Source organism: Sorex araneus, chromosome 9 (assembly GCF_027595985.1).
Source record: "Sorex araneus isolate mSorAra2 chromosome 9, mSorAra2.pri, whole genome shotgun sequence".
Classification (NCBI taxonomy): domain Eukaryota; kingdom Metazoa; phylum Chordata; class Mammalia; order Eulipotyphla; family Soricidae; genus Sorex; species Sorex araneus.
Window position 1 is genome coordinate 25,965,786 of NC_073310.1, and position 14,129 is coordinate 25,979,914.

Consider the following 14,129-nt stretch of genomic DNA (forward strand, 5'->3'; position numbering starts at 1 on the left):
AACACGGCTCCGGGATTCGGGACTGGGACACATCCGACCTTTTCTAAAACCTGAAAACATACAATCTTTTAATGGAAAACTAATTATCAAATGCTTCCTTAATAGGGATATCTTGTTTGGGGGTATAACTCCCACAAAAATAGTGAGTTTTGTGTTGAAATATGGAACGTGATCAAGGTGAAGAGAAAATGAAGTGAAATTCATCAGTTATACAGTTGGGGTGGGGGGCTGGGGGTAGACCGGGGATTTTGGTGGTGGAATATGGGCACTGGTGAAGGGATGGTGTTTGAATACGGTATAACTGAGACATAAACCTGAGAACTCTGTAACTTTCCACATGGTGATAAAATAAAAAAATTAAATTAAAAAAATAAATTAAAAAATATTTTTCAGTTCAAGTTTCTCTAATTCAGTTTATGTATATGATATAGCCTATGAATAAAAATGCTATTAAGTTATCATTAAAATTGATCTACATTTTCTCTATACTCTCATCTTATATTTTCGAACTCTGTTGTGATAGAAAATGAGAACTATGCATGAGGGAAGTTCACTGCATAATACAAATTACTGGATGAAAGAAGAAATGAATGAAAAAAAATAAAACATTTACTTAAAAAAGTTGGGGACTGACTATAAGGCACAAATATAGATTTTATTCTCCCTTATGCTAAATAAACTTGATTTTGTCAATAATCTAACCTTATTTTCAATTATCTATCTATAAAAGTGGAAATGAAAACTATTTCTTTATTTTTGTGACTCTCTTTCCCTTAAAAGATATTAAAAGACAGATATTTTTAAAAGGAGTCATATAATGATAGAATTGAAGGACCTTATAGATCATCTAAGGTAACCCTCATCTTGTAAGTGAGAAAACTGAACAAAGTACAAAGATACTAATGAGAGGCTAGAGAGAAAGTACAGTAGTTAGGGCCTTGTCTTGCATAAGGCAGAGCAGGCTGTTCCCTGCCAACCCATATTATCACTCAAGCATAACCAGGAGCAATTCCTGAATGCAGAGCCAGGAGTAACCCCTGAACTTCACTAAGTGTGGCCCCAAAACTCCCCTGCTCCCCAGTAAAAGTAATAACAAACAATTCATACAAGTTCACTGATGTCATCTTTAAAATGTTATGACCAACATTTCCTGACTTTATATACCCAAATGGATGAGGAAGCCCACAGAGAGGTGAAATCAAATGTGTACTCACCATGCCACTGTAGGAATGACGTAGCAATATGGCATGTCCATAGAGGAGTGTTCGATGACCACTACCCTGAGCCGTCTGCAGAGGAGAGAGGGGCAAAGAGAGAAAATTCCAAATGAGTAAATATAGCATATTCACCTCAATATGATGCATTCAAGTTCTCAAAAAAAAGTTTAATGAGAAATGATAAAGTAAGAGTTATTGCATATAAGCACAGTGGTGTGGAAAAAAGTTTAAACTTAAAGAAAACTCTCAACAAAACCTCTACCATGGAATTAGCAGTTCATCTATGTCTTGAAGAATAGACAGGATTATTAAATACCAACATGCATCATTTCTTTTTCATGCTTTGCTTTTGTTTTTTGGGGGGCCACACCTGGCAGCATTCCAAGGCTGTTTCTGGCTCTGTGCTCTGAAGTGACACCTGGTGGTGTTCAGGGGATTTGAACCATGTCAGAGGGATGCAAGGCAGCAAGGCATTCCCATAATCTTTCCCCGGTCCATCATTTCTTTATGGCTATTTTCCATTACTGTGGTATGCATTACACAGGAACTACTAATCTCTGATCACTGCTATATATCAGGTTTTTAGCAAAACTTCTGGCTGATGGTAAGGACTAAGTAAATATCTGCTCAGTAAATAAGACTTTTTAAAACACAAAATTGGTTTAATCAATTCAGAGCTTGAAAAATTTTTCATAGCTTTTGTTTATAAAAATGTTCCAACATCCTTTATATTAAATAAAATATTTTCTCAAATTGTAGAAAAGTTTCTATTAAATCTCATATAAAGGACTTAATAAATAATCAACAAACATTTATTAAATGAAAAATTGGAGGATCCCAATGAAGGATAGATGAAAAATATGAATAAAGGCCTCAAGATAAATAACCACGAGGAATTTAAGAAAGTAAAGGAACCATGAGATTGCAGTACTGAGTCACAGAGAGAAGAAGAACTATAAAATTAGATAAGGTAAGATAATGGAAGATTCAAGAAGCAGTGTCAAGAAATTTGAAATTTTTTTTCCTGTAGGTCAAGGTCTGGAGTGATAACACAGCAGTTGGGCTTTCGCCTTTCACGCGGCTGACCCGTGTTCGATTCCTCTGCCCCTCTTGGAGAGCCTGGCAAGCTACCAAGAGTATGGAGCCCGCATGGCAGAGCCTGGCAAGCTACCCATGCGTATTGGATATGTCAAAAACAGTAACAATAAGTCTCTCAATGAGAGACGTTACTGATGCCCTCTCGAACAAATCAATGAGCAACGGGATGACATAGGTAAAGGTCTTCTAAGGACATAAAGATGCAAATGATGATGCCAAACTAATATGCATTAAAAAATGCAGAAGTACTCTGATAGCCAATATTATTGTACCCTTTTAGTTAAAACATATCTTCTATTTTCCATAGAACTTCTTTAAGTAATGTTTTTGTTTATTTTAAAACCCTCAGAGTAACTCCTGAAAATGATATTAAAAGACTAAAATTATTTAAAAAATCTGGTTTTAATTAAAAGGAAAATCATTTTTTACATAGTGAGAGGAAAGTAAAACATACAATTTGCAACTTCATATTTGTCCACAGAATAAGATATTTTGAGAGTAGTTTTATTTTCTGTAATACATTTGATTTGTCGTGGCCAAAGTCATTTAACTTGTTATCACTATTATAGGATCCTTTCAATTAGTATCATATATAAGCTCCAAAGCTATAAACCAACTGAAAAATTCTCTCTTTGGAGTGTTAGCTTTTTGTTTGTTTGTTTGTTTTTCTTTTGGGGTCACACCTGGCGATACACAGGGATTACTTCTGTCTCTGCACTCAGGAATCACCCCTGGCGGTGCTCAGGGGACCATATGGCATTCTGGGAATCGAACCCAGGTCGGCCACGTGCAAGATAAATGCCCTACCCACTGTGCTATTGCTCCAGCCCCAAGGAGTGTTAGTTTTTGCTTGGGGATTACACCCAGCAGTACTCAGGGTTTACTCCTCGCTCTGCACTCAGGAATCACTTCTGGCAGGCTCAGAGAACCACATGGGTGCAGGGGGTAGAATCTTGATGGCCACATGCAAAGCAAGTGCCCTACCCACTGTATTATCTCTCTGACCTCCAACAGTTCCTTTTTCTCTCTTTTTTTGGCCACATTTGTTACCCCTGGCTCTGCACTCAGGAACTACTCCTCACGATGCTTGGGGAAAATATGAAATGCTGGGGGTTGAATCCAGGTTGGCTACATGCAAGCCCCCTACCGGCTGTATTACTGCTCTTGCACCATGAACGTTATTTTTGACAGTCAAATCAACTAAGACTTTTCTTGTGGCATTTTATATACTATCCTAATTGGCTTTGATTCAGACAAAACAAAACAAAACGTATATTTTACCACTCTCGTGCAGGTTGAATAACTTGTTCATTTAGGAAATCCTTATCCAAAAAATCATCTTTAAGGGAGTCAGTCAAAGGGATATCTTGGTTTTTTCTGTATTTTTAAAATTTGGTTCATCCTAGAGCTGGAACAATGGTACACTGAATAGTGTTCCTTGTGGTTATCCCAGGTTCAATCTCAGGAATCCCATATGATCCCCTGAGTACTGCTAGGAGGGATTGCTGAGTGCAGAGCCAGGAGTGTACTTAGCACACCAAATGTAGCCCAAAGCACTGTGTGTGTGTGTGTGTGTGTGTGTGAGAGAGAGAGAGAGAGAGAGAGAGAGAGAGTATAATTACATAAAATTTGGTTGATTTTATCAACTCCATCAACTTTGTTCTAAGATGTATCCTTCTTTTTTTTTTTTTCAGTTTTGGGTCCACACTGAGCAGTGCTAAGGGATTACTCCTAGCTCTGTGCTCAGAAATCACTTCTGGAAGGGTTTGAGGGACCATGTGGAATATATGGGATCAAACCTAGGTTGGCCACATGCCCTGTCCACTGTGCCATAGCTCCAGGTCCCCCTCTTCCTACTCCCTGCATTCATTTAAGTGAACAGATATTTATGAGCTTTCTCTGACATAGAGAACTCTGGTCCTTTATAAAATCATCTTTAGAGTTATTTCTTCAAGATTCTACAACATCCTGCCTAAGTGAACTATGGGACTCCACAGAATAATTCAAAGAGAAAAAGATCCCTGATGCTGGATGATGGATCACAAGAAGTGGTAATCAGGACTGACGGCCCATATTCCTTCAACCAACCCAGATCCAAAGCTGTAAGTACAGCCTGGCACAACCACATCATTTCTGAAATCCAGCCAGGAACAACTAGATCAGAATCAATCAAAATTATAGCACAGCGAGTTCAAAGTTGGCCTGCTTATCTAGATCATACTTGAAAAGCATAATTTTTCTGATGCTGACATTAAAATTTTAACTATCCCATGGAACATAAAGTATAGGAAAAGTAAACAAAGCTTTCAACAAGACCAATAAAAAAGTATTAAAAACATAAATTTTATATAAAAAAATCTTTCAGCTATGAATACCTTTATAATTTATTATTTCATAAAAGAAAATTTTGAAAAAAAATAAACCTTTCATTCACAGTAAAGCCATCTAACCTGTAGTCCTGCCAATTTCCTGGTAAATATTAGAGAAAGAAATACTCTTTCCTATGCACTCAAAATTGTACACGAAACACAGTACCTGATGCCAAGGGTACTAAGCTCACTATACTCAGTCTTTCACTTTCTTGACAATGTATTTGCACTGAAATATCTTATGATTCATTCAACAATTTTCTCTTTTTTTTTTGCTTTTTTTTGGGGGGGGTCACACTAGGCATTGCACTGGCTCATACACTCAGGAATTACTCTTGACGGTGCTCAGGGGACCATATGGGATGCTGGGAATCGAACCTGGGTTGGCCTCGTGCAAGACAATCGCCCTACCTGCGGTGCTATCACTCCAGCCCTCAATAATTTTCATACTGAATCCCATATGATTTCCCTCAAAATCTTACACACCAACAGCAAAGAAAGTGTAACTTCCAGAACAAATTCTTTTCTGTGCATTTGTTTGTTTTGGTGTTTATTTGGCCGAACCAAATAAAAACCCTCACAGTGCTCTACACTAGAGCCCCTCTAGTGTAGGGGCTCTACACTCAGGGATCACTTTAGGTGGATCTCAGAACCACAGGGTGCCTGGGTTCAAATCCATATGGGCCACTTTCAAGGTGGGTCCCTACCCGCTATACCATAACCCTACCCCAAATTGTTGATTTTTCTCTTAACAGTTCTAATTATATAATAGATTATCTTGTCTTTTTTATTGGGGGTCAGGGTCACCAATGATGCTCATGTCCTTTGGTCACTCCCACAATACTCAGCTAGGTAGTGCCACACAATGCAGGGCCTACTATGGTCTAACATCGCTCCCCTAGCAGTGTTGAGGGATAAGAGAATGGTGGCAGGGACAGAACTCCGAGCCTTGTGTCTGCTCTTCTCTTTAAATACTTCCTGAAACTACATATCCTTGAAGTAAGGTATCAATTCTGACTGAGGCTATATCAGTTCCTGAAATCTCAACTGCCCTCAGAAGTGAACAATCCTTTATAGTGCCTTTGTAGCACGAGAGTTCTGAACTCACCAGTGCTGTGCTACTGTTTTTACGTGTAGATGATGGGAGTTTACATTTAGGAACTACAAGGTAAAAACAAACAAAAAAATTAAAAAACCCAAACTAATCACTACTTTTGGGCTGGAGCGAAAGCACGGCAGGTAAGGTGTTTGCCTTGCATGTGGCTGACCTTAGTTTGATTCCTCCATCCCTCTCGGAGAACCTAGCAAGCTACCGAGAGTATCTTGCCTGCATGGCAGAGCCTGGCAAGCTACCCATGGTGTATTCGATATGCTGAAAACAGTAACAAGTCTCACAACAGAGACATTACTGATGCCCGCTCAATCAAATCGATAGGCAATGGGATGACAGTGACAGTGACAATCACTACTTCTAAACTTCTCCCTATAAACTGTTCTAGTGTTGAGGAGTAAAGAATCACTTATAAGGGTCAGAGAGATCATAAAGAGGGTAGGGCAGATGCCTTGCATGTAGCTGATCCAGATTATTCCCCTGCACCAATTTGGTCTCCCGGGCAACACCAGGAGTGATCCCTGAGCGTGGATCCAGAAATATGCCCTTTGTACAAATGAGTGTGCCCTTCCCCCAAAAAGAATCACTTGTAAAAAGTAGAATTTGAATTTACAAAACTTACACAGAGGGTAAGGCGTTTGCCTTACATGAGATCGACCCAGGTTCGATTCGTCCGTCCCTCTCCGAAAGCTCGGCAAGCTACCAAGAGTATCCCACCCGCATGGCTGAGCCTGGCAAGCTACCCATGGCATATTTGATATGCCAAAAACAGTAAGAACAAGTCTCACAATGGAGACGTTACTTGTGCCCACTTGAGCAAATCCATAAACAACGGGATGACAGTGCTACAGTGCAAGAGTTTAAAATTCTTCAGTTCTGTGCATATGTTTGGTCATATTACCAAAGAGAGGGCTAAAAGGCTTATTGTTACATAATAAAGCAATAATCAAACTCATACATAAAAATGTTCAGAGTGCATTCAACCAACTTCAAAACCATAGCTCTATATATTCTAAATAAACCTTAGTTAAAGCTTTATGCAAACTATTTTGGTACAAATTTAGCATGCGTATTTTGAGACTTCAGTCTTTCCATAATCTTGAAGAAAATTATCCAATTAGGGGCACATATGTAAGCAAAATCATTAATGCAAATGCTACTATAATATATTATATTAAATATAAATATAATTTATATTTTTAGAATAACATGTGGTCATAAGACTTAATTTATTCATCTATCTTCCCTCTCTGTGGGAAAGGGAACAAATTAGATCACTGTGGATACATCTGAGATATTACTACTCTAAGTTTAAAAGAAAAAAATATATAATACACAAAAAAAGAAGTGATGACTACGATCAAATAAAGTGGCTTTTACACAATAAAATCACTTGTTTTGTGTTTCATAATTTTAGTGTTATTTTGGAGAGAAGAGGTCTATTTTTACATATGTAATTGTCCTACATATTTAATGAAAATTTCCATTATTGCTGTTTAAAACCATTTAATTTACCTGTTACACAGCAGGTAAACATCTTACAAAATTCTAGTTTGTAATCAGTTATGTACAAAAAATGCTGTCTATTCAATTTAGGATTTTTTTTGTACTCCAGGTCCTTATTAAGCATGAGTTTCTAAATTAATAAAATCAGACTCTATATGATAACTTTTAAAATCTTTGACTTCCATAACATAACACTTTTGGTTTGTTTTTGTTTGGGGACCACAACCAGTGGCGTTCAAGGTTTATTCCTGGCCCTGTACTTAGGAATCAGATTTCAAGTCTGAGAATGATTTAGAGTCACACGGTGAACAGCACTAGACTGACCAAAATGATTTAGAATCACACCAGGTGAAAGACACAAGATTGACTAGCACAGAACTATTTTCATTTCTGAAGTCTGGCATTTTCACCATCCTGAGGCTCCCTCACAGCAGAAAACACTCAAACAGCACTGCCCTCTTTAATGGCTTGTGACACAACAAGTTCAGAGGATGATACTAGTGACGAGAGAGAATTCTGGCTTCAAGTAAAATAAACGTGCCTGACACAGTCAGTAGAATTCTATGAAAGCAGGCACTTGGCATCTGATGGCTTCCTTGTGGATTTTAAAGTCTCCTGGGAGAACATATCAGGCTCGGGACTGTACAGTGTGTCCTAGTCATTTAGTGCCAGAAGAAAAAATGGGATCCTGTCGTGAGGAAACACCTGTCTGGTTCTAGGAGGTTAAATAACACTTATAAGGCAGTGACAGCCAAAGAAGACATAATTGAAAGGTAAAAGCCGAATAGAATACACTGTTCTTTCCTTTTTCAGCAGCTTAATATAACTATAATTGAATACATATGCCCTCCATTTAGTCGATTTCTAAGTCTTCCATATCATCTAAGAAAGATAGGAAAATAAGCCTTTGGGCTTTTATCCTTGCAAGTAGAAGAAATCAGAGCCTTGTTCAAGTATCTTAGGTATATCAAGTATTATTGGTATATATTAAGAGAGAGAGATGAATTGATAGGGCATAGAGCCAGAGAGATAGTCAAAGGATAAGGTGCTTGCTTACACTTGGTCAAATCTTACTCAATCCCTGAAACCACATGTTGGTCACCAGTAGTAATCCCTAACCACAGAGACAGAGTAAACCCTGAGTACCACAAGGTGTGGCTGAGAAAACAAACAAATTAATTGCTTAACATATAACACAAATATTATAATCATATAGGAATAAGCAATAAAGGTTTGAAGTGGGTGAGACGATAAAATTCAAATTTAGCAAAAAAAAATCCAATTGTTTCAAATATAATTTTATTACTTTGCCTATTAATATTTGCCAAGAAAGAACATAATTATGTTTTGGTGCTACTTCTAGCACCCCAAACAAAATCCTTGTTCCATACTGTCTGATTTACCAGCTGATGCCAACACTTTCAAACATACCAATATTTTACTGAAAAATAATAGCTGAAATTTTTACAATGTGTAATGCCCTTGGTGATGAAGTGCTTCAAAGAAGTACTCAAATCTGTCTTCCTACCCAAACTTTCAAATTCTTAATTAATGAACAGATACAGTAGTAGCTACAACATGTTTGGTCTAATTTATACACAAGGAATTTTAGACTTAGCTAAGAAACTGAATAGGCCTAAGGATATACTTTGTATTCTTTCTCTTGTGAGTAACTAAAAAGCTACATTTAACTTTGAGGTGTTAAATTTGATTTAAATTTTTTAAATGAAATCCTTTGGGGAATAAGGGATCTGGCCCACACCCTTAGGTCTTCAGGGCTTTCTCCTGGCCCTGTCCTTAGGAGTCACAGCTGGGGGACCATTTGTTAGTGCCAGGGATTAAGCCAGTGTTGGACACTTGCAAGGCAAGAGCCTTAACTTCTGTGCTACTTCTCCAGTGCCACAGTTAAACTTTTAAAAATACATTTAAAGCAAAATAAGTTTATATATACATTGCTTCTCAACTTTGGGTATAAAAAAACTAAATTTTGTCAGTGCAATAGGATAAAGGTGGTACCTATCTAAAAATGAAACAAAATAGCTGGATGGTTTGTCCCAAAATAATGACATTCTGTATTTCCTTTTCTTTTGCCTCACATTTCCTTCAATGACAAGATGATGCATTTTATTATTTCCTTTTAAAACCTGTCCAATTTTTTAATTTTTGTTAAGATGTGAAAAGGGGTTGAAATAATTTTATTTCTTCCTAGTGATTCAACGCAGTTCCTTTATGTCTCCTGTGATTTTCAAGTTTGTGAATTCCTATTAATTGATATTAATTCCTATTAATCCATTAATGCAAAGGTGATGAAACACAAAAAGCAAATATAAGCCCAACATCAAACATTCTAAATGAAAAAAGTTTTCTGTAATTTCTCTTTAAAACTTGTTGGAGTTTAGGCAATGCAGTTATAATAGTGTTGTTATTTATGGTTTTGACAAAGTTATTACATCTTTACTACCACTTTTTTTTTCTATTCTGCCTCTCCCTTGCCGGCTTTTCAATACACCCCAGCAGATAACTGCTTGTAATCTGTTTTATAATGAATGACCAAAGGCAAAATCTCTTTTAATGAGAGAAATTCCTTACATTAGTTAAGAAAAAAAAAGTTATAAGATAAGCCACAGATGTAAAATGTAATTTATTCCATTTTTAAATGTTTGCTTAAAGTTTAGGTTAATTTTTTTTACAACTTAAAATAACATAGATTCTAAAATTAAATCTGTTAACACATTTAAAGGGCTGGAGCAATAGCGCAGCAGGTTGGGCGTTCACCTTGCACGAAGCCAACCCAGGTTTGATTCCTCCGTCCCTCTCGGAGAGCCCGGTAAGCTACCAAGAGTATCCCGCCCGCACCGCAGAGCCTGGCAAGTTACCCATGGCATATCTGATATGGCAAACACACTAACAAGTCTCACAATGGAGATGTTACTGGTGCCTGCTTGAGAAAATCGATGAACAACGGGATGACAGTGACAGCAAACAAATTTAAAGCATTGAAATAATACATATATAGCAGAGGATCTGATGGCTCACCTTCATCATGAATTTCTGTAGGGGCAAAAGAAAAAGAGAACATATTAAATACACATAATTTCAAATGTTTCTTTAAAAATGTATTTTATTTATAATGCCCCATTGTCAAAAATGGAGTTATGTGAATATGATAAACATAAAAAAGCAGACATCCACTGTGTTGTCACAATAAAACTAAGTGTCAACTACATGCTAGAAAGAAGCTGTAGCAAGCAAAACTCTTTCAAAAAAGTTTTTACATTGCTTCATTACTGTGAAAACATGCCGCTCTACTTTAATGCGTGATTCAATTCATAACATAGCTATATACAAAAACCCACAGAAGTATCATGTTAAAATTATGCTGTATAAATAGTTAAGTTTGTTTCATTTTTCCCTAAAAATGAAGTAATATAAACAGTGACACAATTTGAATAAAAATAGAGGATTTTAAATGGCACTATAGTTCATTAACCAAAAACAATGATGAGCTGTTCATATTTCATGCAAAATAATAAGTAATTCTCTAAACAGTTTATGTTGTGATATGTAATTTTCAACGTGAAATATTCTTTTAAATGAAAAATGATAGTCTCTGATGATTTATGCTATAAATTTTCTACAAAATATTTATGATATTTCATATTTTTCTTTAGACCCATAAAGTTTCTTTGACTTCTTATTCAGAGGAAAGGTACACAGATGAAAAAAGAGCTAATAAGAAGGAAAAATAACAATTTATTTCCAAACCCAGGGCTAAATTTATTTGTCAGGAGCATGTAAGTCCTACAGAGAAAAGATAAACATCCACATTAATGTTAAAGAAAATGAAAGTTTTCTAATAGAGAAATTTGTAAAACCACATCTGCTTTCCTAAATTATAACACTATAATTATATGTATATTGTAAAGGGAGAATTAAAGTGTAACTTATGCTTTAATTTTTAACTTACATTTTCACTTTATGAGAAAATCATAAAGGAGATATTTATTCTCAATTTGGAGAATAAAATTGGTTACATTTTGTTAACCGATTTATTGTAAATGATAATATAAAACTTATTTTTATATTGAAACTTACCAGTAATATATCCATATTTGACCACTAGTATTAATATTTTCCAAATGAGTAACTACAAAAAATAATTTTGAGGGGCTGGAGCGATAGCATGCGGCCGACCCGGGTTCGATTCCCAGCATTCCATATAGTCCCCTGAGCACTGCCAGGGGTAATTCCTGAGTGTAGAGCCAGGAGTGACCCCTGTGCATCGCCGGGTGTGACCCAAAAAGCAAAAAAAAAAAAAAAAAAAAAGGAAAAGAAGAAAGAAAAATAATTTTGAATCTTAATTGAAAAACACTTTGGGGTACAGTTTTATAATGGTTGATAACATACCTTTATGATTAAATTATAGTTTAATTAAAATTTTTTTGATTCATCAAGCTATTGGAGCTTTTTAATTCAGGAATGCTTTCTTCCTGATTATTAGTTATCAACATTGACTGCCTTAGAATGATAGTGAAGAGGAAAAAGGAGTTGTCTGTAGTGTAACTAAGATCTTTGATTCATAACTTTTGTGTTGTATGATTGCAGGAAAAGCAAGTTATAGAGGACAGTGATTTGCATATAATAAAATAGAATGAAGACTGCAAGGTAGCTAAGACTTCAGTATCCATTTACAAAAAAAGAAATGATAGCAGATAAATTGATAAACATTAGATTCAAAAGGTGAATGAGAAATGTTTATTTGTGGTACTATTGACATCTAAAGTTTATATGAATCATCCCTTAGTCAACTTCACTGTTTAGGGAAAGGTGGGGGTTGGACCACACCATAGAGTGGTCAGAAGTTACTCGCAGCCTCTGCTCCTAGCAATTTCTAGCAGTGCTCTGGGATCAATGCATTACTGGTGATCTAACCCAGGGCTCCAGCATACAAAGCATGCACTCTGGCCCATTGAGATTTCTCCCTGGCACCCAAACAATTTGTCTTAAGTGCTTAGTATCACTGTATCACTGTCATCCCGTTGCTCATCGATTTGCTAGAATGGGCACCAGTAACCGTCTCCATTGTGAGACTTGTTACTGCTTTTGGCATATCAAATAAGCCACTGGTAGCTTGCCGGGTCTCTCCCGTGCGGGTGGAATACTCTCAGATGCTTGCCGGGCTCTCCTAGAGGGATGGAGGAATCTAACCCGGGTCGGCCGCATGCAAGGCAAATGCCCTACCCGCTGTACTATCGCTCCAAGAAAATCAAGGGCAAGGAAGACAGAAAATAAAACAAAAGTGATATATTCAAATGTCTGTATGAGTGTGTATTAGGCCCTTGGGAAATAATACAAGGATTTGATCCCAAACATCACTTAGTCCCCAGGCATCACCATCAGAGTCCTGGAGGCCTTTGAGCACCGTACTCAGGCCCTAGCAGAGAACCAGCTGTCTGGTTGGTGAGAGTAGTAGCCTCTGGGCCCGTGAACAACACTCAGGTCACTCCCCCCCAAAAAAAGTTGCAGAAAATATATTCACTAATCCAATGTAAATACTGTTGAGATATGCTTAAAAATCAACAGAAAAAAAGTCATCCCAATAAAGTTCATAGCATGCTATTAGAGAAAAAGAAGCAGGCATAAATAGGATTAAAGAAAACAGTATGAATTTTGGTATGAAAAAATACTCCTTTAAAGATAGTGATAAATTTACTAAAGGAATTAATCATTGGATTTGTTTTACTCATGAACGGTTCCTTATATCAAACCTGAAACTTCATTATAAAAAGTATAGAAATGAATGGCTATAAAAACAATTATATTCTGTGCACTAGCATGGATTCTCACACTGCTGTTTTAGGGGGAAAAATGGATAAATGTCAATTTACATAGAAACATAAAAGGAGAAATTTTGATCTTTGGGGTAAAAACGTACAATTCAGTAATTCAGTATCCTAACATTGGTTTAATTACTTAGGAAATGATAAATCAGATGAAACTTCAATTGTAAATTAGAGTTGGAGTATAACTTACCTGCAGTAATCCTACATAACATAAAAAACAGAAAGAGAAATAGCAATTCTTACGTTTTAGATAAGCCTGGGCTCAAATGAATGGCAAAAACAACATAGCACCACACACTCTTTGATCTATAAACATATGTCACTAATACAGCAGAACTAAAAGACCTAAAAGTCTTTCTTAGCATAATGCTAATGACTATGATTAAAAGATATAAGTCAAAATCAATATATTACACCATAATTGTAATTAAATATAAAGTAAATAATTATGTCCAAGTTGTTACTTGTACAAAGAAAGAAACAAATTTAGGTGATGTGAAAAGATTTTTCTACCATAATTATATCATTCAGTTAAATCCTGAATTCTTTCAACTGTTATTTCTATTTCATAAAATAACAGGTGACTGATGGGGCCGGAGCAATAGCACAGCGGGTAGGGCGTTTGCCTTGCACGTGGCCGACACAGGTTCGATCCCCGGCATCCCATATGGTCCCCCAGGCACTGCCAGGAGCAATTCCTGAGTGCAGAGCCAGGAGTGGCCCCTGAGCATTGCTGGGTGTGACCCAAAAATCAAAAAAAAAAAAAAACCAGGTGACTGAAAGATTAAAATGTCTATTAATGAACATATATTTTAAGATTTAAAAGACTTAAAACTTAAATGTCATCTCAGAAAATACTATAAATAAGGAAATAGCAACAAAATAAACAGTAGTAGTTGTTATTGAAATTATATATCAAACTGAACAATCTGAAAGAGGAGGGAAAATTTCTAACATGAAGTGTCCATTAAAAGAATAATATGTC

General features: G+C 36.4%; 1 protein-coding gene across 1 annotated transcript in view; it reads right to left on the minus strand.

Moving 5' to 3' along the window:
* Positions 1–14,129, minus strand: part of RYR2 (ryanodine receptor 2) — a 762,156-nt gene that overhangs the window by 463,232 nt on the left and 284,795 nt on the right. Inside the window, exons 4-5 of the mRNA XM_055147039.1 lie at positions 10,338–10,352; positions 1,215–1,289 (exon numbers count right to left, since the gene is read on the minus strand). Coding sequence (XP_055003014.1) covers positions 1,215–1,289; positions 10,338–10,352 — 90 coding nt within the window. The remainder of the gene's footprint in view (positions 1–1,214; positions 1,290–10,337; positions 10,353–14,129) is intronic.